General features: G+C 44.9%; 1 protein-coding gene across 1 annotated transcript in view; it reads left to right on the forward strand.

The window, feature by feature from the left end:
• ITGA2 (integrin subunit alpha 2) overlaps positions 1 to 27,270 on the forward strand; it is a 475,911-nt gene that overhangs the window by 390,814 nt on the left and 57,827 nt on the right. The window contains exons 22-23 of the mRNA XM_069221707.1: positions 15,180 to 15,256; positions 15,344 to 15,427. Of these exons, the coding sequence (XP_069077808.1) occupies positions 15,180 to 15,256; positions 15,344 to 15,427 (161 nt within the window). The remainder of the gene's footprint in view (positions 1 to 15,179; positions 15,257 to 15,343; positions 15,428 to 27,270) is intronic.

The following is a 27,270-nucleotide window of genomic DNA, read 5'->3' on the forward strand; positions in this document are numbered from 1 at the left end:
TGACCAATGAAAGCAGATACTCCTGAATGGGGTTATGTACATGCGCCCTGGCTTCAGGTTGCTTGACCTCTAGAAAGGAACGTCTCTGGTGCTGGACCTTAATGATGTAGACAGGAAAGACCATTACCTGTGCACTGTCGCATGTCAGGGTTTCCCTGCAGCTGAGAGGCTTTGAGGATCTTGTCCTGGTCCGGAAAACTGAAGATGCGAGCAATGATGGGCTGGTGCAGTGCACCAGGCATATGCTTCTGTGCCAGAGATCTGTATGCTCTAGCTCCCCCTTCGGTATCCACAAGGTCAGCCAGTTGGTTGACCCCTCGATGCCCTTAGGCAGCCCCACAATTCTAATTTTGTTGCACTTACAGCTGCCCTCCACATCCTCCACCGCAACGTGAGCTGACGCACTGTTTTCGGAAACCTAAGACCATAGTCTGAAGGGATCGGAAGTTGTTTTCAGTTGTTGAGATATGACCCTCGGCCTCTGCCACTCTCGCTGTCATATTGCGCAGATCCTGCCACAACAACACCTCCACCTTCAATTACTCCATTTGCTCTTCCAGTGAGGAGTACAGGTCATGGATTACTTGAAAATCAAAGCTGAGGGGTCTCAGTGGTGGCCGCCAGAGCCAGCAGTGGGGATCCCTTTCAGCCACCACAGCCGGCAGAGTAAACGTATCTATATGGGTCTTTGATGTTTGGACGCCAGGTTGTTTGTCCTTCCCCACAGTTGATCCTGACACCCAGGTGGTCATAAAGAGTGGGCCACAGACCCGCCAGGTGCCACGCCAGGCCCTGGAGGCCATGACCAAGGGATCCCTCAGAAAAGGTCACAAGTAGTGACTGCAGCTGGTAGTTCCTACTACGCAGGCTCAAGCACCAAGAAGAGGCCCACCAAGTCCCAGGCACATATGTTTGTGTTGGCCCTCCTAATTAGAGCCCAGGGTGAACCTCCACCACCTATGCACAATGATTTATCCAACCCTCTTCAGGCAACCCTCTTAAGGGTCCCCCCAATTTGCGCAGCTCTCCAATGTGTAACCCCTGTGATCCTAGATAAAAAAGGAGGGTCAGCAGCACATTCAATCTCCGCAGAGTTCCCCAGGCCCAGCTTCCCAACAAGAGTTAGGGGCTGACACCCACTGGCCCTGCATGTGTCACTCCACACAATCGGCCATTCCCACAGGGCTACACAGATGACCTCCATGGCTGCCCCAATCAAACAGCACCAATGCGAGTTCCGGCCCTGCTCCACAGCTCACCTCTGCTTTTGCGGGCCTTCCAGGTTGGCCTCCTTACTGGAGATTAGGACTGACACCCACCTGAGCCTGATGGAGTCTGGAGACCCCGAACTCACCGCTGCTACTCCCCTCACTCCCAGTCCCCCGGCTAGCTCCATCTCTCCCTCTGTCCTGCTCCTTGCAGACCCCGTGCCTTGCAGTCTCTCATGGAAGAGCCAGTCCTCTCCCTGGGCCGTGGCCGTACACTCCAACCAGGGCCACAAGGACGATGCGGGCAATCAAAACCTATCCACACCTTCAGAGGGGTGCCCAACACATTACTCCACCAATGAACGGGCTACCTGTACCCAATGGTATCTTCCAGGCCTATGACTGATTGCTGCAGAGCTCACAAACATGCAGCCTCCTTGGCCGGCATCCAGAGCACTTGCCCCCTCAATGTTATCTTTTGTGACTCCACTGACTTCCTTTCCCATGAATTCTCTTGCTCTTTCCCTCTATGCAGGAACCCTTGCTGTGCTATTTGAATCTGGAAAGCACTGACATTCATTCATCTTCTTACTGCAGAGAAATTCCAGTTACTTAATGTTACAAATGGGGTTTTTGGTTGGCAGTCAGGTTACCCTCTGTCCAAGCAAGAACCCTCACTCTAGTCAGGGTAAGTCACACACAATCCAAATTATCCTGTGCCCACCCTCTGGTAGCTTGGCACGAGCAGTCAGGCTTAACTTAGAAGGCAATGTGTAAAGCGTTTGTGCAATAAATTATACAATAACACAATATAGCACCACAAAAATACACCACACAGTGTTTAGAAAAATATATAATATTTATCTGTGTATTTGCAGGTCAAAACGATAAAAGATGCAATATGAATTTGAAAAGATATCACTAAAAAGTGATATGAAGTGTCTTAAGTCTTTAAAAAGTAAACAAAGTCTCTTTCAAGCACAAAGAACCTGTTTTGGAGTGGAAAATCTCCGCAGAGGGCCGCAGAAGAGGAGATGCGTGGGAAAATGGTGTGTGCGTCGGTTACGCCCCTTCACACACGGAATTGCGTCGTTATTTTTCATGCGGGGAGACGTGCGTCGTTCTACGGGAGCAAAAATGGTGTGTGCGTCAGTTTCGCCCCTTCACACACGGACTTGCGTCGTTATTTTTCACTCGTCGTTTTCCGGCACGCGGACCGTCTCCTTCTATGGATTGCAGGATTACCAGATGTCCCAGGGTCTGTGTGTGGATTCCTCGGCCTGTTATCTGGCTGAGCGTCGTTCCGGGAGGCCGTGTGTGGAATTTTCTTTTTCACGGCAGGCGTTGCATCGATTTCCTCTCTTTCACCACGGAGCAAGGTGTGCGTCGAATTTTTCGGCGCACACGGCGTCCAGTTGAAAAAGAGAAGTCTTCTTGGTCCTGAGACTTCAGGGAACAGGAGGCAAGCTCTATCCAAGCCCTTGGAGAGCACTTTTGCAGCCAGACAAGAGTTCAGCAAGGCAGCAGGCCAACAGCAAGGCAGCAGTCCTTTGTAGAAAGCAGTCAGGTGAGTCCTTTAGGCAGCCAGGCAGTTCTTCTAGGCAGGATGCAGGTTCTGGTTCAGGTTTCTTCTCCAGCAAGTGTCTGATGAGGTAGGGCAGAGGCCCTGTTTTATACTAAATTGTGCCTTTGAAGTGGGGGTGACTTCAAAGAGTGGCTAAGAAATGCACCAGGTCCCCTTTCAGTTCAATCCTGTCTGCCAGGGTCCCAGTAGGGGGGGTGGCAGTCCTTTGAGTGAAGGCAGGCCCTCCACCCTCCCAGCCCAGGAAGACCCATTCAAAATGCAGATGTATGCAAGTGAGGCTGAGTACCCTGTGTTTGGGGTGTGTCTGAGTGAATGCACAAGGAGCTGTCAACTAAACCTAGCCATGCGTGGATTGTAAGGCACAGAAAGATTTACGTGCAGAGAAATGATCACTTTCTAAAAGTGGCATTTCTAAAATAGTAATATTACATCCAACTTCACCAGTCAGCAGGATTTTGTATTACCATTCTGGCCTTACTAAATATGACCTTCCTACTCCCTTCAGATCAGCAGCTGCCACTTCAACAATGTATGAGGGCAGCCCCAATGTTAGCCTATGAAGGGAGCAGGCCTCACAGTACTGTAAAAATGAATTTAGGAGTTTTACACTACCAGGAGATGTAAACTACACAGGTACATGTCCTGCCTTTTACCCACACAGCCCCCTGCTCTAGGGGTTACCTAGGGCACACATTAGGGGTGATTTATATGTAGAAAAAGAGGAGTTCTAGGCTTGGCAAGTACTTTTAAATGCCAAGTTTAAGTGGCAATGAAACTGCACACACAGGCCTTGCAATGGCAGGTCTGAGACAAGGTTAATGGGCTACTGAAGTGGGTGGCACAACCAGTGCTGCAGGCCCACTAGTAGCATTTAATCTACAGACCCTAGGCACATATAGTGCACTCTACTTGGGACTTATAAGTAAATTAAATAGCCTATCATGGATAAACCAATCAATAGTACAATTTACACAGAGAGCATATGCACTTTACCACTGGTTAGCAGTAGTAAAGTTCCCAGAGTTCAAAAGCCAACAACAACAGGTCAGAAAAAAAAGAAGAAACGAGGCAAAAAGTTTGGGGATGACCCTGTCAAAAAGCTAGGTCCAACATGACCCCCCACCAGCCTAAAGCCAGGGGAGAACAATCACTATCCTGATGTAATTCCCTGTTTGAGGCGACAGAACAAGGACCCAGGCCCACAACAGCAGGGCATGCACCAGTTCTTCGCCTTCCTGACTCCAATTGGATCCCTCTGTCCATACTCTCAGGGCCCACTAAGCCAACCCATGGTGAACTTTTCTCCTTACCTGCAGATACCATTGGTGCAGCACCTAACCTTACTTTGCTCACAGACGTATCCCAGGAGCAGGATAGTACCACCAGGACCAGCACAGTGGTGTTGCCCACTCTACCCGTGGGGTGTGACACTTGTCCCATCCCCAGGCATAACTCTGTCCACCCAGACAGCAAGCCACAGTGGTTACTGACAGCTGTCAGGGATGAGAGCCAGGCCCCAGGCCTCTCAAAGCTCTCCCACCACTGTGGCTGTGGAGAGTGGGGGGCGGTAGCCCCAGGTGCTGGGCACCCTTTAACCACTCTCCCTTCCACCAGGTCAGGGATGACAGCCTGAACCTGGTCCTCCCCTCTGGGGCTCTGTACCCTCCCTCCTGGAGCGGTACCCCCAGAGTCCAACATGGTCAGGGTGCTTATAGAGGCTGCCCTGTACCATTCCTCTACCAGTGCAGGGCTGTTAACCTGCAACTGGCCCTCCAACCTGGGGTCTGTACCTTCAGGTTGGACTAGGGCCCGGGGTGAGGCTTCCCTCCCCCTGCCCTCCCTTCTGGGGTCCAGCACCCTCCAACTAGGAGTGGTCTCCTCAGAAGACAACATGGTAGGGGCACTGTTATCAGTAGCCCCTCCCTCCAGGTCCGGGGGGACACCCTGAACCTGGTCTTCCAGCCTAGGGTCTGTACCCTCAGACTGGATCACTGCCTGGCAAACCAGGACTTTCGGGGGGCACACCTACCCCCCACCAGGTCAGAGTTTAACCTCTGAACCTGGCCATCCAACCCAGAGTCACCACCCTGAGGTTGAACAATTGCCTGGCACACCAGGACTTTATGGGGGGCACACCTACCCCCCACCAGGTCAGAGTTTAACCTCTGAACCTGGCCATCCAACCCAGAGTCACCACCCTGAGGTTGAACAATTGCCTGGCATGCCAGGACTTCCTGGGGGGCACACTCACCCCCCCCCACAAGGGACACACCGTCCCCAAGGGCCACACAAGAGTCTGGTTGGTACAGGTCTCCTGACCTCTGCCCATCCGGCAGAGTCTGGATCTCCCCCAAACCAGAAACGGTTTCACATGAGTCATTCCTGGGGGGCTCTGCTCTCAGAGCTGACCCCTGACTCTCCAGGACCTCCACTGGGGTCCGCAACCCCCTCTCAACCCTCTGTCTGGACTTCTGCACCCCCTCACTAGGAGTGGTACTGTCAGACACCAGAACTGGTGGGATGCTGGCTACAGTTACCCCCCCCCCAAGTTCTTCTGACACTGCGGGCATCCCTCAACAGGTGGCCCTACGGTACAGGCTAGGCTTTCCTCCTGGCGTTCCCTCATGGAACCCTCTAGGACCTGGGACCTACCTGGGACACTACAATCCTCTCCCACCTCACTTGGTTGGGAAACACCTAGACCACTCCCTTCAGGAGCACCCCCAAATGCCTCTTCAGACTCTCTGGTATTCACCCAGAAGTCTGCCGCCATTGTAAGCTCCCTGGGGTCAGAGAACTCACACCCCACCTGGTGTTGGCGTAGCTCTGGAAAATAAGGACCAGACATTTGCTCTCCAGCAATTACATCACTCTGCCCTTCACATGTATTAACCACAGTACCCTTCACCCAACCATCCAGTGACTCATCCTTGAAAAAGCACTCTACATCACCCTCCTGAGACTGGTAAGACAGTATCTGACTGTCCCTGACACTCAACCCATACTCTTCTGGGATGTCTCCACACTCTATCTCCAGGACGTCCACCAGGGGGGAACCCTTTTCCCTTTCACTCTCTTCTAGAGCCAGTAAAGTGTCCCTCCCCCAGTAGGAACATGACTCCCTGTGCCAGTTCCCCAATCCTTCTCAGGGATCCTGTGCATAACGGGAACTACCTCATACTCTTGAACCGCCTGGGGGGTGTCAACTCCCTTCTTCAAGTTGGGCACCACATCTCTGGGCTTGTGCCCTTCTTCAGCAGCACTGGATGCAAGATTTTTGCTGCCACCATCTGAACTGGACTCAGCCCTTCCGGCTTCCAGTTTCAGCTCTTCACAGCTCAGCTCTTGAGCTGCAATCCTTTCTTTTTCCAGGGCTAAGGCTCTTGCTGCCTCAGCCCTTTCAATAAAGTAATCTAGCTCCTCTCTCCACCGCTCTGCCTCTAGGATCCATTCTTTTTTCACTGGTTCTCTTTCCTCATCTGAGAAGTCTTCCTCCTCATCTGAGCAGTCCTCCTCCTCATCTGAGGAGTCCTTAGTCATTTGGGCCCATATTTATACTTTTTGACGCAAAACTGCGCTAACGCAGTTTTGCGTCAAAAAAATTAGCGCCGGCTAACGCCATTCTGAAGCGCCATGCGGGCGCCGTATTTAAACAATGACGTTAGCCGGCGTTAGCCGCCGGCGCTGCCTGGTGTGCGTTGAAAAAAACGACGTACACCAGGCAGCGCCGGCGTAGGGGGATATGGAGCTTGGGCGCCAAAAAATGGGGCAAGTCAGGCTGAGGCAAATTTTTCGCCTCAACCCGATTTGCGCCATTTTTTCCGACTCCCAGCCCCATGCTCTAGGGGTTACCTAGGGCACACATTAGGGGTGACATATGTAGAAAAAGGGGAGTTCTAGGCTTGGCAAGTACTTTTAAATGCCAAGTCGAAGTGGCAGTGAAACTGCACACACAGGCCTTGCAATGGCAGGCCTGAGACAAGGTTAATGGGCTACTGAAGTGGGTGGCACAACCAGCGCTGCAGGCCCACTAGTAGCATTTAATCTACAGGCCCTATGCACATATTGTGCACTCTACTAGGGACTTACAAGTAAATTAAATAGCGAATCATGGATAAACCAATCAATAGTACAATTTACACAGAGAGCATATGCACTTTAGCACTGGTTAGCAGTAGTAAAGTGGCCAGAGTTCAAAAGCCAACAACAACAGGTCAGAAAAAATAGGAGGAAGGAGGCAAAAAGTTTGGGGATGACCCTGTCAAAAATCCAGGTCCAACACTTAATATATTAAGATTCTGCCCTTCCTTACTGCACATCACAGATACTCATCAACATGCTTATTATCAGCAAAATTAATTACTTTGATAGCTTACTCATGGGTCTCCAAAATATGCCTTTTCTATCCTCACAAGGTTATAAACTTTGCCTCTCGTGAACATTTCACACTCCCTAATCTCAGCTCTTCTTATCAACAAAAGACTTGTTTCAGTCTCCTCATTTTGGTTTTTAGGTGAATTTAGGGAGTATCCACTTTGATATTTAGAAATCCTTTATAATCACTCATCTACTCTTGTGTGCAATCTGGCAAACTTGATATCCTCACTGCTTTTGCTAATTTCACTTTCTTTCCCATTTCATTAGAGTGCCTTCCATTGAATGTGTGTCAAGTTGACATAGCATTCAACTTCTAACATTGTGGTTAACATGGTGTTTCTCATACATAAAATTGATCATTATCAGCACTCAACATTACCATTCCTACTGTCTATTCATTCATTTCCCTAAATTCCCTTTCATTATTTCTCCACAGTGTTTTTTTGTATATTTTCATTTTGTTTTGATAATGATGACTGTCTTATTTCGTGGTCCACCTCTTTCTAATTTGGGGTGGCAAGTGGCCAAATCTTAGAGAATGACTGCACTGGTGCACCCCCTTCTTGAGCTTTGTCCATGGTGCTTTGTTGTCTAAATCATTTCCTTATTTTGTTCATTTAAGCCCCAAACAATTTTGTTTCAGCTTTCTAATGTGTTAATGTGGGGGCTGAGACTCATCTCCTTGTTGAGATTTGTCATGTATCTATCAGCATCATGTCTATACATTTCCACTCTATGTTAGCTCTGTGGGTCTTGGCATGACTCTCCAGAGGCTAGTTTAGGGACTGTTAATGTTTGGTAATGCTGCATGACCAACCATGTGAAAGAATGTGGCTTTCTCCTTTCCACATTTCAGACACAACTCTGAGACACACAAGTACATATAATGCAATCTTTCAGAAGTAAAGTAAGCTTTATTCATGAAATAAAACTCAATATACTTAAACCTAATAGTTCTTGACACCAACTTAGGCATTGTTATAACTCTGTTCTCTGTTTCATCTGATAATGGTTGAAGCAAACGTGGTTCAGATCTGGCCATAGCCGAGTTCCTCTGTGATGGCAAAGTATCCCTGATTGATTTATACAGTTGTGTTACAATTTCCTTTCTACACCAAAGTGAAGAGTATTTGTAGAATGTTATCAACTGGTGACTCTTCCACCTCAATGTTCCAGCTCAGACTGATGCATCCTAACCTACTGTAACTCAGAAACTGTCCCACGGGTAATCCAGTCTGTGTACTATGGCTCTTGAACAGCTGTAGTTTCTCAGCCTTGTGTATGTCTCTTAATTTGGGCATATCAGCTTCTGCCTAAACTCTCTTTCCGATCACTCCTCTTATTTCGTTCCTTTTCCCCACACTTCATAAGAATACTTTTGTGCATATTCTATGACAATTTTTACTTTTCTGATATTTCTCCCTTTATTTCCGCGCCACCATAATCAACTTTGGCAGTTTCTGACCCTCTCATAACGTTCCACTAAATCATTTCAATTAACATTGTTTGTATGTTATTTCTACCATTTTGGCTTCAGAAGAGTGGGCTTCTGTCATCCATTTAGAAGTCCACAGTAACTGGGCCACCTAATGATAGCTCTTCAAATTTGGAACATCTAGGCCGAACTCTCTTGACTGAAACATCATCTAGGGTAAAGATGCCCTTTTTCTTTTGTTTCCTCGTAAGATATTATTTACCAGTGTGTTCAATTTCCTGAAGAAATTAGGGGAGGGAATTAAGGGGATGTCAGCAAAGTAATACAGTAGTCTTGGAAGAACAGTTAACTTGGTTAGTGCAGCCATTCCTTGCACTTGCACTAGATGGCCGATGCCCTATATGTAGCTGATATTTCTCTCTCGAAGTTGCCTTCAAAGTCATTTTTTTCTTCCCTGTAAGGTCGAATAACCAAGTAGTGACCATAGCACTCGGGAGTCCATTGTCCTGTCCCTCTTTCCTTTCTTGATTTCCTCCCCTGGCTATTGAAAACTGACATGACTTGGTTCTATTCATATGTAGTTCTTAAAGTCTGCAGTGGATTCAAGTTCTCCGTTTGGATTTGTAAAAGGTAGTAGTGTGTCATTTGCATTCATTAATATTGTATTTATTTCTCCTTGAATCTTGATCCCCTTACATTCATGTCTCCTACATATTGCCCATGCCAGAGGTTGCATTAAAATTATAAAGATTAACATGAAGAAGTAAGATCCCTGTCTGGTGCTCCTACCTACCTTTAGAGCACCTGAGGTAGTCTGCCGGTGTGTACTCTAGCCATTGGGGCAGTGTAAAGTAGCTTCAACCATGTTAAGAACTGATCTCCAAATTGCATTTTCGTAAGAGTGGCTGTGATGAAGTTTAACCCTATGGTGTCAAAAGCCGTCTTTATGACTATGGAGGCAACAGTTGCATTCCTGTCTTAGTCTACTTTGCCCATTATATGAAACAGTCTTTGTATATGATAAGTTGCATTTAGGTACAAATCCTAACCTGTAAGGATGTATTACCTTCAACAGGAACTTTGACATGCCCAGAGGCCACAATTTCACTTAGAATTTTATACCACTGTCAGTGCTTTTCTGGTTCTATCAAATGGTTAAACAATTTTTATTGGGTTTTATCAACCATAGACATTAGCACCTGTAGCAGGATGAGAAAAAAATGTGTGACATTCTTATTTTGACATCAGCAATTGTAGCGGGATAGGAACAAAACGCCTGTAGAAATCACCAGATACATTTTAATTTCAGCACATAAAAGAAACTAAGGTTCAGTACTTGCATAAACAATAGGCTAGGAGTGAATTGAACTGGTTCATAATGATGTAAAATGTCAGAATCCTTCAGCTTGTGCTGCCACTTAAAATTGTCTCCCTCTGTGTCCTAAAAAAATGAGCGTGACCCAATGAATAATGGGGATGGGTTGCAGAACTTGGAAAAAGAAACCAGGGGGAGCAAGAGCGATAATGATGTAATGCTGCGAAACACAATTTGGGGGGGAGGGGGTTCGCAGAACAGGTGTGAACTCTGGTAAGAGTGGCAGTGATAAAGTTCAACCCTATGGTATCAAAAGCCATCTCTGGCATATTGTGATGAAGGCGCAGGGTACCCAGGAACCTGAGGCCTTTAAATTTGACATGGTGAGGGAGGGAGGTTCACATCAGCAAGTTCCTTGTACTGTATAAGCATAGTGTCCCAGGCAAGAGCGATGGGGCGCCTGTGTATTCAATGGGTCTCCACCCAGTGCAGTGCAGAGCTTTCTCCCTCTCCCTATCTTAGCAATGCCTTATGACATTGGGGGAGAGCCAGGGGTGTTGGGCCCACCAGTGCATGATTAGTAGAGGCTTGGGCAACAGGAGGGCGAGGTTCGCAAAGCACACTCGTACCCTGAGATTTTTTATTTATTTTTTGTCTGTGGAAAATACATGGCAGTAGCCTCCTATGAATTTAACACTGTGAGTTCTGCAACCATGGTCAATGAATCAGGTACTGTTTGCCAAAAACCTTCTATGCTGGAGCAGGACCAGAGCATGTGCTGAAGATTAGCAACCTGGGTGAAACATCTAGGACAAGTACAAGTAAAGCTGGCTGCAGGGAGCATACAATTTAGTCAAGGGGGTGTAAGGTAAAGCCCAGTGAAGGATCATATATTTGATGCTTTTAAAACAAGCATTCCTCAAAATAGTCTTAGGAGACCCCAGGGCTCTAGACCACTCAGTGTCATGAAGAGGTCTTGCTAAGTCCTCCTCCCAGAGGCATTGACATTGAACCACAGAGATGTCTGCTTGTTCCCTAATTGCTTTGTATAGCCAAGTGATGAGATGTGGACCTCCCCCTTTGAGGTACAGAGGTGAATAATCGTATGAGTAGGCGGTTCTTTATTCAGTGCTCCCCATAATGATCGGAGTGCCACCAAGGTGTATTATAATCTTGATGAATTCACTCGAATGTCAGGATCTGGTCATCTTGGAAGAGGTCACCCATTGTTTCTAAGGAGAATGCATATCATTCTAACAGCTGCTCATTTGTAAGTGGACCTAAGGGTCCCGGTAGGCCCTGGAGGTGTATTTTGGAGGAGTATTGGGTGATTATACTGGTGAGCTGGAAAACCCTAGTCAGACAATTTCGGGCATTTCACCCATGTAGGGACCAGGAGTAATGTATCTTGATGGCAGGGAGTAAGAGCTTGCATATTATATAGAAAGGGAGAGGACTGTCTCCTGTGCTTGTCTCATAGAGGTTTGTTCCTGACAGCCAACCAAATACCAATTGGGGCTGTGCTGCTAGGTAATAAGTTTCTCAGGATAGTGCCCCAAGCCCAACTTGACCCATCGTCAGCTTAAGTTTTTGATTTGCCTGGTACTCTCCTGTAGCACACCTAATGTCTGTGATGTTTCATACATTTCAAATAACTTAAAAGCAAGTACGTTTGCATATGTTGTGTAAAAGTGTGCTGGTACATATTCTGTTCAAATTGTGTACATTGGGGCTGAGTATTAATAAGGTATCTCTGATGTCTTGAACCATGAAACTTTCTTCCAATTTGTCCCTGTCCTCAAGTGTGAGCTGAGATAGTCTAGCTTCACTCAGGAACCAATTTATATTGACTTCTGGTATTCCACTGCTAATATTGGATCAATCAATGCACACGACAACAAGACACCTTTATACACGAGCAGTACATTTTCATACATGAACAAAGTCACATCACCCTTGTTGGATTCCCCGGTCGTGAAATCTCTGTCAACCCCAGCACGTAGGTACGTGGTCAGGCAGGCTCTGCGGCCCAGGCCTGAAGGTTAATGACTGACAGTTCACAGGTGGGCTAAAACTTACCTGACAGCCAAACACACAAGCTTAGATCTAATCCCACAGATAGGCAGCAACACTACAATGGTCCCAAGACATTGGCCCCAATAAAGCACAAATGACTAGAGGGACGCATGCATTCCCAGAACACCATAAAGTTAGATGCCACATATAGTTAGGTACACTCAGCCAATCAGGACACAGCACATGCAGCGACCATGCACCCCTCAGGCCAGAAATCTGTCCATGCCAGGTCAAGGCCACCTGCATACCTTATCTGAAAATTGCATCTACGACCCTTTGTCGACTGTATATTTCACAAGAGAAAGAATGTTTTATGTGCTTATTGCTCCCAGAGAAATGTATAAAATGTGGGCCATTTCAATGTTCTGTAAGAGACAGATCCCAAGGCTGTATCTGCTTTCCCGGTTGTAATGTTTATTTAAATGTACCTTTTCCTGTTTTCCGGGATGCCTCTTGTCTTTTCTTTTTTAATGTATAATCTCTTTCACACAACACCAGGTTCGGATGCGTATAAGCAAATATTAGTATTTTATGAAAATGTTGTCAATATCTGTGTGTAATTAATTTTATACTGTTTTATCCAAATGCTTTTTTACTACTTATATGCATGAACGTCATGATCATATCTCATTTTTTGTGGCATTTATGTTGGTCTTAGTCGTTGCCTAATTTGTAAACAAAAGAGTGGCGGTGTCCGAAGCTCTGCATAAAACCCGAAGCTGATGCAATTTAGGGGGTCATTACGACCCTGGCGGTCATGGACCGCCAGGGCCGGGGACCGCGGATGCACCGCCAACAGGCTGGCGGTGCATCCAGGCCAATTCTGACCGCGGCGGTAAAGCCGCGGTCAGAAAAGGGAAACCGGCGGTTTCCCGCCGGTTTTCCCCTGGCCTGAGGAATCCACCATGGCGGCGCTGCAGGCAGCGCCGCCATGGGGATTACGACCCCCTTACCGCCAGCCTGGTTCTGGCGGTTTTGACCGCCAGAACCTGGTTGGCCGTAACGGGTGTCGTGGGGCCCCTGGGGGCCCCTGCAGTGCCCATGCCAATGGCATGGGCACTGCAGGGGCCCCCTAACAGGGCCCCACCAAGATTATGCAGACACTGAAAATCGCGACGGGTGCAACTGCACCCGTCGCACCCTTTCCACTCCGCCGGCTCCATTCGGAGCCGGCATCCTCGTGGAAGGGGGTTTCCCGCTGGGCTGGCGGGCGGCCTTCTGGCGGTCGCCCGCCAGCCCAGCGGGAAACTCAGAATTACCGCGGCGGTCTTTTGACCGCACAGCGGTATTCTGACGGCGGTACTTTGGCAGGCGGCCTCCGCCGCCCGCCAAAGTCAGAATGAGGCCCTTAGTGTCTTGCAACAAATACCAAAGCTGCATAGTCTTAAATCCACCTCAGGTTTCCTAAATTCACTTCCAAACTCCCCCCTTCCCCTTTATCTCACTCTTGCAGGGTCCTGCTTTCTCGTTTTGTGATGGTTTTTCAGTCTTTCACTTCCTCCGTCATTCCAGTTTGTGGCTTTTCCCAGCTCTTGCTCTTGTAAATATGTAAGTCAGAAAAATAAGTGTCTGTCCCCAAAACTAAGTGCTGGTGGCCCTCTCTGGCTCAAACTGAGCACTAGTGCAGGTAAAGAGTATTTTCTGGTATTTAGGTATCTCAGATTAGTTAGTTTCTCTCTGTTTAAGATTTTCAGCTGTCATATTGGTAGGTGTTCTCTGAAAACGAGGGTAGGACCTCTACATAGTGTAGTCCATGACACAATTAAAATCTCTGCCACATTCACTGCACGTGAGCTTCTAATGGGAGTGTTGTACTAGTGTATCTATTTAGTGGTTGAAACATTTGGGCATACATGCCGATCAGGAGGAGCAGTTCTCCATCTAGTTTTCCTTGGATCTAGGCACATTTGTCTCCTGTATGTGATTTATAAGCTATGTACTGGAATGGTGTTCCCAGCCTAAACCATATTACTATGGCTCTTGCGTATGCTGAGTGTGGGGTATAGTACACCTGGTCCCACCATTGTTTTCAGATTTTATTTCCTTCCTTTCAAGTGATGTGTGTTTCTTGCATCATGACTATCTGAATGCCTCTGCATTTCAGGTACATATGCACCTTCTGTCTCTTGACAGGGGTGGACGTTCCTCTTACATTCCAGAATATTATACTATATTTATTACATTTGCACTTGGTCACTGAACAAAGCAAGAGGAATGTCAGATACATGCATGGTTTCTCTTTTAATTGTGAGTTGTTGGGACTTTTGTTTTTTAATTTGTGAGTTATGGTCCTGGGCGTGTTATGACCTAGTCTCAGATAACAACAATTCTAAGTCCTCACCCCAGAATGAGAAAGAAACACAACACATTTGAGCTAATCCCCATCCATCATTTCCCTTAGCATATGTTTTCCCAACATCAGCTCTGTTATATTTTGCAACATGAAGATGCAGTGCCTTTCCCTCCAGGTGCAGCTACTCGGCTAGGGGGGGGAGCATTGCCCCTCCGCCAGCAGCATCTACTGCAAAACATTTACTACAAAACAATAGTCTGGGCCGGCCAAACACACAGGCACAGGCTCCCAGTCTGCCAGAGAGCACCCTGGCTGGATGCTCCCAACCAATCTGATTGCTGCTGTCAGCAGCGTTCAAACTGGCTGCAGGGCAGGGTGGGAGCCTGTGCCTGCAGCTGCCGTAGAGGAGCGGCACAGGGCGGGGGCTGCGATGCAGGTAACCGTGTTTTTTTTTTAAATGACCCCTCCTCCTTTACCCCCACGCACTGCCCAGCCCTAACAAATCCCTCCAAGCCACTCCTGTTCCTCTTTGATTTCAAATCCATGGCTTTCATGTTTTTAAGAATCAATCTAAATTCTCGATTTGTTAGCCGAGAGTAATACTCATTTTAACTCATGTTAAATGATGGTGATCCCCCAGCCCCCGTCTGTCTCTCTTGATCTCCTCAAGGCATCTATCCTTGAAACCCAGTGCATTATCTTATAATGTAAGCATGTGAATTTAAGTGCCAGATAAATTGTATGTTCGTTGTCTTGAATCATCACAACTGTATGTAATTATGCATCATTCATTGTCTTTATGTAACATGTTACAGTATTTGTACTGTGTTTCCCGCTAATAATGTGTTAAGGTCTTCCATCTATAAAAGTTTTCTGTTCATTCTCTGCAGGTAACATTTGATATTGGATTTGACTTTAATCTCAAACATCTTCACAATCTGGCATCCATAAGTTTCCTAGCTTTGAGGTAATGTTGAAGATGCTCAAAGGAATGTTGTCATCTTTTTCACAACAATTTCATATTATGTATTATAATATGTTCTTTTATTGACAGTGAAAGTAATGAAGTGGACAAAAGAAATAACATTGTCAACGTATCGATTCCAGTTCAGTATGATGCAGAAATTCATTTTACAAGGTATAGTATGATTACATTTCTTTTTTGTTTCTGCCTCTACCTGTCTCCCACTTGTCCTTTCCCTCTCAATCACATCTCTTTCTCTTCAAATCCCTCCCTTTTTGTATAAACTTAAAATCAAGGCAATTTATTGGTGTCAAGCGCTACATAATCAGAGTTATCATCAAAGCTGTGAAAAAATGGTCCAATTAATCTGTGTTGTATAAAACTGCATGTACACTTATTCCTAAATTCAGTGGTAATTTGAGTACGAATGCTAAAGTAGATTTTGGGAGATAAATAAACTGGAATCCCTACAATGCCATATGAGTCATGTGGCATCCACTTTTGGTACCCCACTGCTCTTCATCTCCCTTTCCCTCTACATCTTCTTCTGAAATCTCCTTTTCCTATCTTATACATAAATGCAGACATGTATGGCATTTGACTATAAAATGGGCTGTGAAGTAAAGAACAGTCTATATCAGAAACCATATGAAAATCTATCCAATATTGTAGCAATGAATCAATTAAATTTATATTTGTATCATGTTAGGTTTTAGATACACCTGCCCTGTGTAATCCACTGTTGGGCTTAAATGTTTGCACGTCGTTTTCCTTCCAAGATGTCTTTTGACTCACAGGATGTACTGTGACTCCTCCCTTTGTGGGCAATGCGATTGGGCACCAACTCAATGTTAATTAGCATTTTCTTCAGCCATCGGGTTCAGACGTGTCCTGATGGGATTACGAGAGCCATTGTGTCTTCTCCATTTCTTTAGGCCTACCATGGTCACAACTTCGACTTCCACCATCAGAGGAATCTCTCTAGCATCCTTTGTTTTTTTTCAACCCTTTCATTGACACCCTCTGGAGACCGATGCCCGGTGAACGACCTCTTGGACTCCCACACCCTTCCTGGACCCCTGGACGCTTTGCCAGCCTGCAACACTGGAAAACGCGAAGCTGTTAATGGTGATGAAATGGACTCCCTTCCAGTACTTCCCACGCTGCAACTCAAAGAACCCATGGTCAGATCACCTCAAGGTTTGTAAGCTCTGCCACTGCCTAGACCACAACAATGCTGTGTGCAACGCTTGCCTCAATGCCTCTCAAAGAAAATCCTACAATACCAAAGGTAGAGGCATCAGGCTCCACCAAGTCCGGAGAACATCTCCACCGATGCCTCTGAATCACACCCAGAGGAAGAAGAAATAGAGGCTTTCCTGACCACTAGGAGAAGCAGCCCTCCACTGAAGACCATGCCCAGGCCCATAAGTACCAATGGTAGAGATATGCATTCCAAGCCTTGAAAGAGGCATCACGCTAAGGCAGAGCACCTCGCCCAAAGGAGTTCAGTGTCAAGCCTAGCACACAATAGATTGCTGCCTCTGCCAGCTTTGGGCTCTGGTTGGCTTCTGAACAGAGGAAGTATCCGCCCAAGAGCATTGACTCTTCACAGCCATTGAGCCCTACACAGCCCAAAGATTTTAACATCACTCGAATCTGAAGGCACTGTCAACTACATCACCCAGTGCCACCACTGACAACCGGCTCTGAACATTCAGAGCAGCCCATTCTCCATAGACTCCAAGAGGAGCTTGATATGAGGCAAAAGTACCCCTTTATCCATCCCCTGACAGGAAAGATCTCATCCAAACCACCTCTGCTGAAGCCCACAGAGACACTGCCTCCCACTGCCAGAGTCACATGGGGGATCCCCACAGTTTTCCTCCAACCCTAGCAGTCCTTTTGGCCCTGCTGGCCCCTATGATACTCCCCTTGAGACAGGTTGTTCAGATGTCAGTTAGGACTACTATGATGTTGATCCTCCAAGGGAGAGGCGCCCAAACCTTGGCCACTACCCTGCCAGGGTATCTCTCCCAGATGACACTATGGCCTACCATGAAGTCATCCAACGGGCAGCCTTCTTTCACAATGTGGACATGAACATCCTGCTTGAGAAAGAGGCTATCCTCATGGAAACATTCGACAAATCCAAGTGGACAGGGCAGTTTCTGCCCATGATCAAGGGCATGCCACCCCTGAGATATTAAAGGAGCTAATTTTTTTCAAATATATTTGTTTTAGCATTTATCATATACTTACATATATGAAGCTTTCAGTTCCAGTCAACATTCGTCATGGTTTACACATTTCCATCAAGTAACCGATTGTCAACAAGCAGCTCATTTAGCCCACAGGTAGTGTCAAATATGCCATGTACGCAAATATAAGGTGTTAGAAATTGGTCTCTAGTTGGCAGAGGAATTCACCCTGTCTAAGTAGGGACCACAATTCTAGTCAGAGTAAATCAGGTACACACCTGTGCTCATCCTTTGGTAGCTTGACACAGAGCAGGCAAAGGCAATATGTAAAGTATTTGTGCAACACACACACACCCACACACAGAGTAACACAATTTAAACACCACAAAAAGATCCACACAAGTTTAGAAAAGTAGAGAATTTTTATCTGAGTAAAACAAGACCAAAAAATCAAAATTACAATCATTAGAAGTTGATATATCATTTTTTTAAAGAATAAACTAAAAATAGTGCTTAGAAGTCACTTAGGGGTAGATGTATCAAAAAAGCACTTTGCAATTTCCTAATAGCGAATTTTTGTGATTTGCTATTAGGAAATCGCAAACTGCAATGTTTTACAGTGTGTTTAACACTGTTAGTGATTCGCAGTGGGTGGCAAATGGACCTGCCTTAGCAGTATTTATGAGGGAGGTCGCAGTTTGTGACCCATTGTGAATAAGTACATTCACAGGGAGATGACCTGCTGGGGTCAGCAGACCACCATGTCTGTGATTACTTTTTATTTAAAGCATTTTTTTTTGTAATGCATCCCATTTTCCTTACAGGAAAATGGGATGCATTACAAAAAGAAAACTGAAAAGCGTTTGTTTCATTTTTTAGGAGTAGGCAGGGGTCCGTGGGACCATGCCTGCTCGTAAAAAATGTTTGCACCCCCATTCGCAAAGGGAAAGGGGTCCCCTGGGCACCACTTCCCGTTTGTGAATGGGTTACTACCAACTTAAAGTTGGTGATAACTGCGATTGTTTTCGGACCGCATTCCTGGTCACAAAACAATCATACATGGCCCAGCGAGTCACTATTAGGAAGGGATGCCCTTGTCACACCCCTACCTAAAAGCAAGTCGCTATCCCTGTTTTGTTCTTGTAGCACAGCAGGCCTTACTCCAGCAGAGTTCTTCCCAGGTCCAGTAGTGTACTGATTAGGTAGGGTCAGAGCCCCAGTACTTATACCCATATGTGCCTTTGAAATAGGGTGACTTCAAAGCAGCTCTTTAAAAGGGCAGGGGGGGCCCTTTCATCCCAGCCCTGGCTTCAGAATATCAGTAGGGGGTAGTCAGCCCAGTGTGTAGGGATAGGAAGTTTCCCATTCATGTGTGTCAGCTCACCTCCACCCTTCCCTCTGATGAATGCCCATCAGAATGAAGATTAATGCACATGAGTACTCAGACACACCAAGGCCCAGATTTATGTTAAAGTGGCACAGTGAAATGCTGCGCCAAAAATAGCAGCGCCGAGCTGCGTAACTTTAGAAACACAGAGGTGAGCCGTATTTAGAGTTCTCCCCTGCATTGGTGCTGAATTAAGCTGCCTAGAGACAACCCAAGCATCCTTGCACCATAGTGCAAGGGTGTCTGCGTTGAGGGGATATATTGTTTATGTGCAGGAGGACCTGGCTTTGCAGTTCAGGCTGGACTGTTCCCATGTGAAAAAGGGTCAAGACTAATTTGCATATGGCTGTGTCAAAACTGGGGTGGCGTGGTGGACAAAAAAACAATGGATTAAACCCAGATCTTTGTGACAGGGGGTGAATGTTTGCATTGTTCAGCATTCCATCAGCATTTTATCCGTTCTTTTTCCTTTCATTGCCCTAAGTGGGAAGAGCATACCCAGACAAGTGCCCCATGCTCACTGTGCCATTGGATTCAAGCTAGCCTGGCTGATAAATAGTGATACCTTGAAACCGGTCCCAGGATGCTTGTTTCCAGTCTAGGGAGGACCTGGCTTGGCATTTCGGGCTGGACTGTTCCGTGGGGAACAAGGTCAAGACTGATTTGCATATGGCTGGATCTAAACTGGGATGGCGTGGTGGTAAAAAAAATTATGGATTAAACCCAGATCTCTGTGACTGGGGGTGAATGTTTGCATTGATTAGCATTCCGTCCATCATCTGTTCTTTTTGCTGTTTTCTAAAAGTGGTATCTCTAAAATAGTAATGTTAAATCTGGCTTTGCCAGTAAAGAGGATTTGTCATTACCATTCCAGAGATATGAAAAATGTTCAGATACTCCTTTCTAATCGGGGATTAGAGCGTAAAAGTGTATTAAGGAATTCCCAATGGTAGCCTTAAAGAAGAGTAGGACTCACAGTAGTGAAAAACGACTTTGGGAGTTCTTTTACTACCAGGACATGTAAAAGTGACAGGTTCATGTCCTGCCTTTTACTTACATAGCCCCGTGCCCTATGAGCTACCTAGGGCCTACCTTAGGGGTGACATATGTAATAAAAGGGGTGCTTCGGCCCCTCAACAAGTACATCCTGTCAGAACATTTCCACATGACAACTCTGCAGGATGTCATCCTGCATCTCCAGCAAAGCTTACTTTCTTATATTATTCATCCTGCTCACCGGGCACACCACCACTTTGTCATAAGTGGCCAGCACTGCCAATTTAAAGTACTGCCTTTTGGAGTCACCACTGCCCCAAGAGTGTTCACCAAGTGCCTAGTGGTATAGCCATACGTTCAGGGAGGGGGGAGGTAAGTAATGTGTTCCCTTACCTCGATGACAACAGCACCGGCAGACAGGAATGCCTAGCTTCATGGAAGCTGCCAACTCCCTGCTCTACAGCCTCAGTTTCATAATAAATGTAGGCCTGGGCAAAATGTAAATAACGCCTGTGTAATTTGGGGAATTTTGTGTCATCCTTCCTACCTCAAGTTCCCGAAATTATGTAATTATCCCACTTCGATTAATTATGCTCCATTTGTAGTAAAACTTTAGCATGAAACTCATCATTCACTGTAAAGTGTTACCTCAGACACATATAAACAAACATGACCAGCAGAATGAGAATGGCTGTAGTTTACAGTGATTTGTTTGAAAGTATCCTGTGCCAAATATAGATGCGAAGATACTTTTTGCGCTAAAATATAGCACAAAAAGTCTGTATCTGCATTTCATGCAATTACGTGTATCTGTACCAAAATTGTGTTACTAAGCAAAAACAAATTGTGCACATTTTGCATACGCCTACATAAATGCCACCAAATCCAATCTTCAACCTCTTCTGGTCTAACCCTCTTCTGGTCTAGCCCTTCCTTGGGTCTGTCCTGAAAACCATTACAAGCAAAGTGTATTGTAACAATCATTGGCTTCTCAGCAGCTGTTGCTTCTTTTTTCAGCCCAATCAAGGCTAACAGTCAAAACTGTAATTCACCTCCTGGGGTGATGGCCTCTTGTATTGCCGTAGTACCCCATGCAATGTGCTTACTACAGGGGTGCATTTGTAAGCAATGGTCATAGGCGGAGGGTCACTGGGAGTAGCTAATATTGGAGAAGTACAGTACGCATCGCTCTCTGCTTCACAGACCCCATTCCGCAGGTGATCATTACCATGGACGTGTCTGTCTTAGGCTGGAGGTTGCAGCCAGAGGACATAACAATATAAGGGATGTGGTCCAGCCATGTGATAGGTGCTACAACTATCTGGAGTCCTATGCCATGCAACTAGCACTCTAGGGGGCAGATTTATGGAAAGTGCCACTGCACAGAGTGCAGCGCCACTTTCCCTACGCCCCTTAGCACCCCCCTACCACCACCATGTGTGCGCCATATTTAAAATACGGCGCACCATAGTGCAGACTAAAGAATGGAAGCCCCCTTTTAACGCCTGCTCTAATAAGTGCTATAATAAATCGCACAAGGAAATCAAATAGATTTCCTTACACCATTTTACCAGCTCCCCTAACGGGGAAACACCCCCTCTGCATATATTATGCCTGGTGCAGGAATAATGTAGCGCAAAGGGTTACAGTGTGGCGCAATGCATGCATTACGCCACCCTGTAAATACGGCGCAGGGATTCTGGCCTCATTGGGACATATTAACATAAAAATAAATGACGTTAATGAGCTGCAAGGTGGCGCTAGGGGCCTATAAATGTGCCCCTAAGTCTTCATTCACGTCATTCAGGACAAAGTAGTCCTCATCAAAATGGAGAACATGGCCACCATGTATTACCTCCAGAAGCAAGAGGGAACACATTCTTCCCAGCTCTCAGCACTAGCACAAATGATTTGGCACTGGGCCATCAGTACAACACCAGTAAGTCCCGCTGACCTACTTCCAACATTGGTGTGCCCCACATATAGACCTGTTTGCCACCCATGACAATGCAAAATGCCCAAACATATCCTCCAGGTGCCCACACCCTCAGTCCATGGACAATGTTCTGTTGAAGAACTTGTCAGCCATGCTTTTCCTCCTCTCTATCTGTGCATGATAGGCAAAATGCAACAGATATCCTCACACTAACTCTGGAGGCTTCCACTTGGGCTAGGCAGCCTTGGTATTCACTGCTCTTGGAAATGTCCTCATTCCCATGAAAAGCTTGTTAACAGGCTGGACCTTCTCACATGGACCCAATGCTAAATCAGGCACCCAGACAGCTCAACCCAGTCATCTGGTATCTGAGGTCTTAGAGTTTGTTTACCTTAGTCTCCCACAAGAGTGCATGACTGTACTGAATTAAGCCTGCAGGCCTACTACCTGGGCATGTTACACTGCAAAGTGAAAAAGGTTTCTCCACAAATTTCTCCTCAACCAAATGCACCCTCTAAAGCCTGCAAAAGCCAGGACTCACTGACACCTGCATAGGGCCAAACCTAGTTGCTGTTGCCACCTACATGCAAAACAGAGAGCATTTTCCTTTATTAGGATCCCTGTTATCAAAGCAGTCATGGTGGGCCTCAGGAGGTTCATATCTCCGTGGGCGCCCCTGCTCCCCTACATAGGACTATAATGTTGTCCTCACCAGGCTTATATGTCTCTCTTTCAAACCTCTCCAGTCTTGCCCTTTCAAGTTTTACTCATGGAAGGTTACCTTTTCGCAGCCATAACTTACTTCAATTGCACCAGTGAGCTGCAGGCACCCACCCCGCAAGAGCCCTTTATTCAAGTGCATAGGGACAGCACTGTTTTAGGAACTAATCTTATATTTTACCCTAAGATTTTATTCTCTTTCCACCTCAACCAGACTATGGAATTCCTAGTCTTCTTCCCACAGCAAGACTCTGGAACTGAGATAGCCCTTCACACCCTAGATGTTAAACAGGCTTTCATGTGCTATATCAGAAGTCCTTCCGCAAGTCTCACCAACTCTTCTAGGCAAGTGCATCCAGACTTCATATCACAAGGCAAATTAAACCCTAATCCTTCCCCTCTGGGCACACTTGGCCCACAACAAATTGCACCACTAGCCGATATATGCAAAGGGGCATGTAGTCAACTTCACACACTTATACTGTTGTAGGGATTGCATTTAGTCTCCATTTTAGTTTTCTCTTTTAACGTTTTCTCTTTTAACTTAGCATCTTCTTGGGATGGTAGTTCAAACATGTTTTTCACTTACATGAGAAAATGTTACACACATTTATTCAGACATTGCTCATGTCGTCTGCACAGTTAGTTTCAGGGATACATACTAGAACGCAATGCCCCTGCTTTGTTTTGTGCTTGCTCATAGGAGACAACTCTTTTCCCCAGACTAAGTAATGTTTTTCTGTGTCTCTTTTTGAATGTGGTAAGGCCAGTGTTTTATTACTTAAACAACATCCGTGCTGAGGTCAGCTGAGAGGCACTTCAGATCGGAGTTATTATAAATGCTGCTGCGAAAAGCTGTGAAGCTTTCAAGGCCCCATTTCCCCACTGAGACAGAGAGCATTCATTAATGCACAGAGGCTGGTTTCCTGAGACATTACACTAAGTTATGGGGTTAGATCATTTCAACTAAGTCTGGTAGAGCGCTTTCACTATCATGGGATTCTTAGTACTAAGTAGGAGTAAACTTTAGGTACGAAACAATATGGTTGAATTCTTTGTGTTTTTTACCATTCTAATAATGCTTACTACAGTAATGTGACATCTGCCTAATAACTGCAGTTCAGATTTTGTATTATAAGGATTAGATGTTTACAGTAAATCTTTAAACAATTATTATTGTTCTTTTCTTTGTAAAACTTTGGGCTTTGAAAAGTGACTGCTAGATCTGTTTCCACAAATTGCTTGGGAATCAGAATGGTCATGTTCAAGGTTACCAATAGCATATATAACTCTGGAAGGTTAGTTGTTTAGATGTGGTAGTGTGACTTAGCCGAACCAACATTTACTGATTATATAAGTTGAATAAGTCCCTATATAATGGATTTCCGTTGATCCAGTACACAGCTCTACTGAATTTGTAGAAACTGTGCAAAATGGCACCACCAATGTTTCTGTTTTGGTACTTATTTATTGGTCTACTGAGTAGTATCTTGATTATGCCCAATGTTCTTTGATTACCTTTAAACAGAGACGTCCGTGGTGATAAAGGTTTCTCCTCCTCAGGCAAATGGGAAACACCTATTTGTTCCTGTAGGTTGATTAAGCTTGGTCTTTTAGAACAACAGTCCCCTATAGTGTTTCATTTCTTTGAATTCCATTAATTAAAATGACGCAACCACAACCAGTTATTTTTGTTTTTAATTGTAGACCAGCAGTAACTGCACATTTAACTAGATATGTGCTGGCCAGTGACGGTGGAGATGTTACCTTCGTGGCTGAGGCACATGAAGTGTAAAAATGTGAAGCTATTTATTCCTGGGTTAAGTTTCCTGCAGTTGATGCAAATTCACACACACTTCACACATATACTGGGGAAGCAGTTCCAGCTGTCTACGGACTTTATGAATATTTAGAAATCCTATTAACCTATGAGGAACATCTCAATTGGTTGTTAGGGCAATCCTCTCACAATTAGAATATCAAGGTGTGATTCAGCTTTGTGTCTCCCTTATGAATAATCCAATATTCCAAGTGATTAAACCTGATCATTCTCATCATCGGTCTTAATCTATTGAAATTTAAATAGTCACTTTCGAACTTTTATAGAATTCCCACAGCACAGGATTGATGCATAATCTAGAACACAAGAAATACAACACTACATTTGACATTCCAAATGTATAGCACTTGGAATCTGGGGTTGAACTGATTTCTCTGCAGTGGGAGCTTAGTGACAGTTCTGTTGAATCCCACAGGGCTACAAGAACAGTCCATGTCTATTTGGTACCCAAGTGTTGTTAATTTTACAAGAAATTGACCCAGAAGTGTTTTATGTTGATGGCATTTACATCATAGATGAAGATTTGATTACACATTTGGCAAGGGTGGATCCCATTATTCTGAGATTCGCTGAATGTGACTATAAATTTGATCAAAAAAATAAATAAATCAACAGTTGCCTTTTGCAGTGTACTACTTCTGGGATATGAGTTATCAAATGAAGGCAAAATCTGGCACCACATTATGTAGAGAAATATGCTTTATTGCAACCAAAAAAATACCTTAAAAATTTTCAATCACTTTTGGGCTTTCTAAATGTTGGTAGAACATATATACCAGATTATGCACAACTGGTAAGGCCTTAGTACAATGTATTCATCCTGAATTTTCTAATAACATTTTCTCATATAGATTGAACAGCTGGAAATACTGCTATTCTGCGAAATTTGCAACAAACATGCTTGAGTCTAAACACTTACATACACATGTTAACTCTACTAATTTGGTGGTCCACATAATTGCAGGTTCCAGTGGTTACATGTACTTTACATTTAATGAAGGTTAGAGTGCAGCTTGCTTTAAAATCACATTTATATTCCAACGCATAAATGCATTTAGCATCCACAGCTCCAGTTTCTTTATTACAGAACCAATACTGAGGGAAGGGTCTTTACCAGCAGACCAGAAAATGTTAACTGGCTGGCAACATTTGGCAACAAATTAAAACCTCTTTCTTTGGTAGCCCACCACAGACCCCGATTATTATTCAAATAAGCCATTACAATGTGTCTATTTAGATCATTGCGGACCAATACATTTGAATGGTATGCTTAAATATATCTTAATGGCTGTTGATTCTTGATTTCTGTGGATGTGGCCACAGCGATCCTGATGCTCAAACTGCTATTAAAGATGTGTCTTTGTCAGTACATATGCAATGATATCATTGCACTTGGACCAGGGCCCAACTTTTGCCTCTGAGGCATTGAAGGATTCTATAGGCCCCCTTGGTGTTGCTGTGCATTATTCTGCACCCTTTCATCCTGAGAGAAATCCTATCATGGAATGTGAAAACTGTGACTTAAAGCAGTCCTTAACAGCTAGAGTTTTAACTCCCGGTCTTAGATGGATTCATCACCTATATGGTGTTCAGAGAGATTTAAATAATATGCTTAGACAGCTGTTTGGTGGTCGTACTCCTATGAAATTTTGTTTGGTGTTCCAATGTCTGCTCCAGATCTTGATAACTCGGGTCCATTGGCGGATGAATTACTCTTTAAAATCTCTGAACATTTCACTGTCTTATACAAATTAAAAGACTAGTGATGAGCACTTGGACTTGCTTTTCTAAACAGTCTGCCACTGATGAAGTAAAGGCTTTGATTAGATTATATCATGTGACCAGTTCTCTACTGTAGGCCATAAGGGTATCTGAATAGTAGTTCCTTGTCTCTGCTCCCTACTCTGCATGAGATCCCTCTGCATACACTTAGTAGTCCTGATCCTACTACTCCCCAATTGGGGTCTACAAATGCTGAAATCGCTATACTACAAATTGATGTAGGAAACACTGGAAGTGTTTCTGAAGTAATCTTGCCAGCTTCTACTGCTGCTCATTGCACTGATGTTGTGTTTTACCAACCATGCTGAAGTTCCTGCTCTTAATCAGACTGCCTCTGGTTACTTTATTGATGTTGATTATTTTTCTTCAGACTCTTCGCATACATCCAGACGTGGTATATGGGGACTGCTCCTTTGGCTTAAACAGTCATATCTGATTCCTCCATGGTTTTGTTGGATTTTTCTTTCACTAGTTTGTATCATCCTTTTGATTACATTTACCACTATCTACCTGATCGCCTTGTTCCAAAAGTGGTAACTGAGGTGCTAACTCCCCATTCTTCATTTCATAAGGTCCAAAGAGACTTGTCCCTTGTGAATATTACTACATTCCCTGTCCATGATGGTATTCTATGTGATAGAGTTCCATGTGATATTTTTGGTGTCACAGAAACATTACAGATTCTGTATGTGTTTAAAATTGCTGTGGATGACAACTTTATCCCAGGTTCCATTTTTGATGAATGGGATGTTGTGACTGTTATTAATATGCTATCTGTATTGGAATCATACACAGTATTATCATCATTATGCCCATCACTTTTTACACAGAGCTTGTACTCCACGTGCTGTTTTTAATTATACACAGTAGGAACACTGTTTGATACCATCTGTGGGTAGTTCGAATACATATATAAAAAAAAATCACAATTTTTCCAGTCATGACTCTACGACTCTATTTCATATTTTTATAAGCTTACGCCTTCCCCACCAAAAATAAATATGCTTACGCAAACAAAGTTCATTTATTCTGACTCCTTTATTTCACAACACTCACTACAGTGTTATGGGTATTGAAAAAATAATATTGAGCTCAAGTCTGTTTGGGGAAAACGAAATTGGCAGGTCCAGGGCACTGACACTTTATTTAGACCAT

Source organism: Pleurodeles waltl, chromosome 1_1, assembly GCF_031143425.1.
Source record: "Pleurodeles waltl isolate 20211129_DDA chromosome 1_1, aPleWal1.hap1.20221129, whole genome shotgun sequence".
In the NCBI taxonomy this organism is placed as follows: domain Eukaryota; kingdom Metazoa; phylum Chordata; class Amphibia; order Caudata; family Salamandridae; genus Pleurodeles; species Pleurodeles waltl.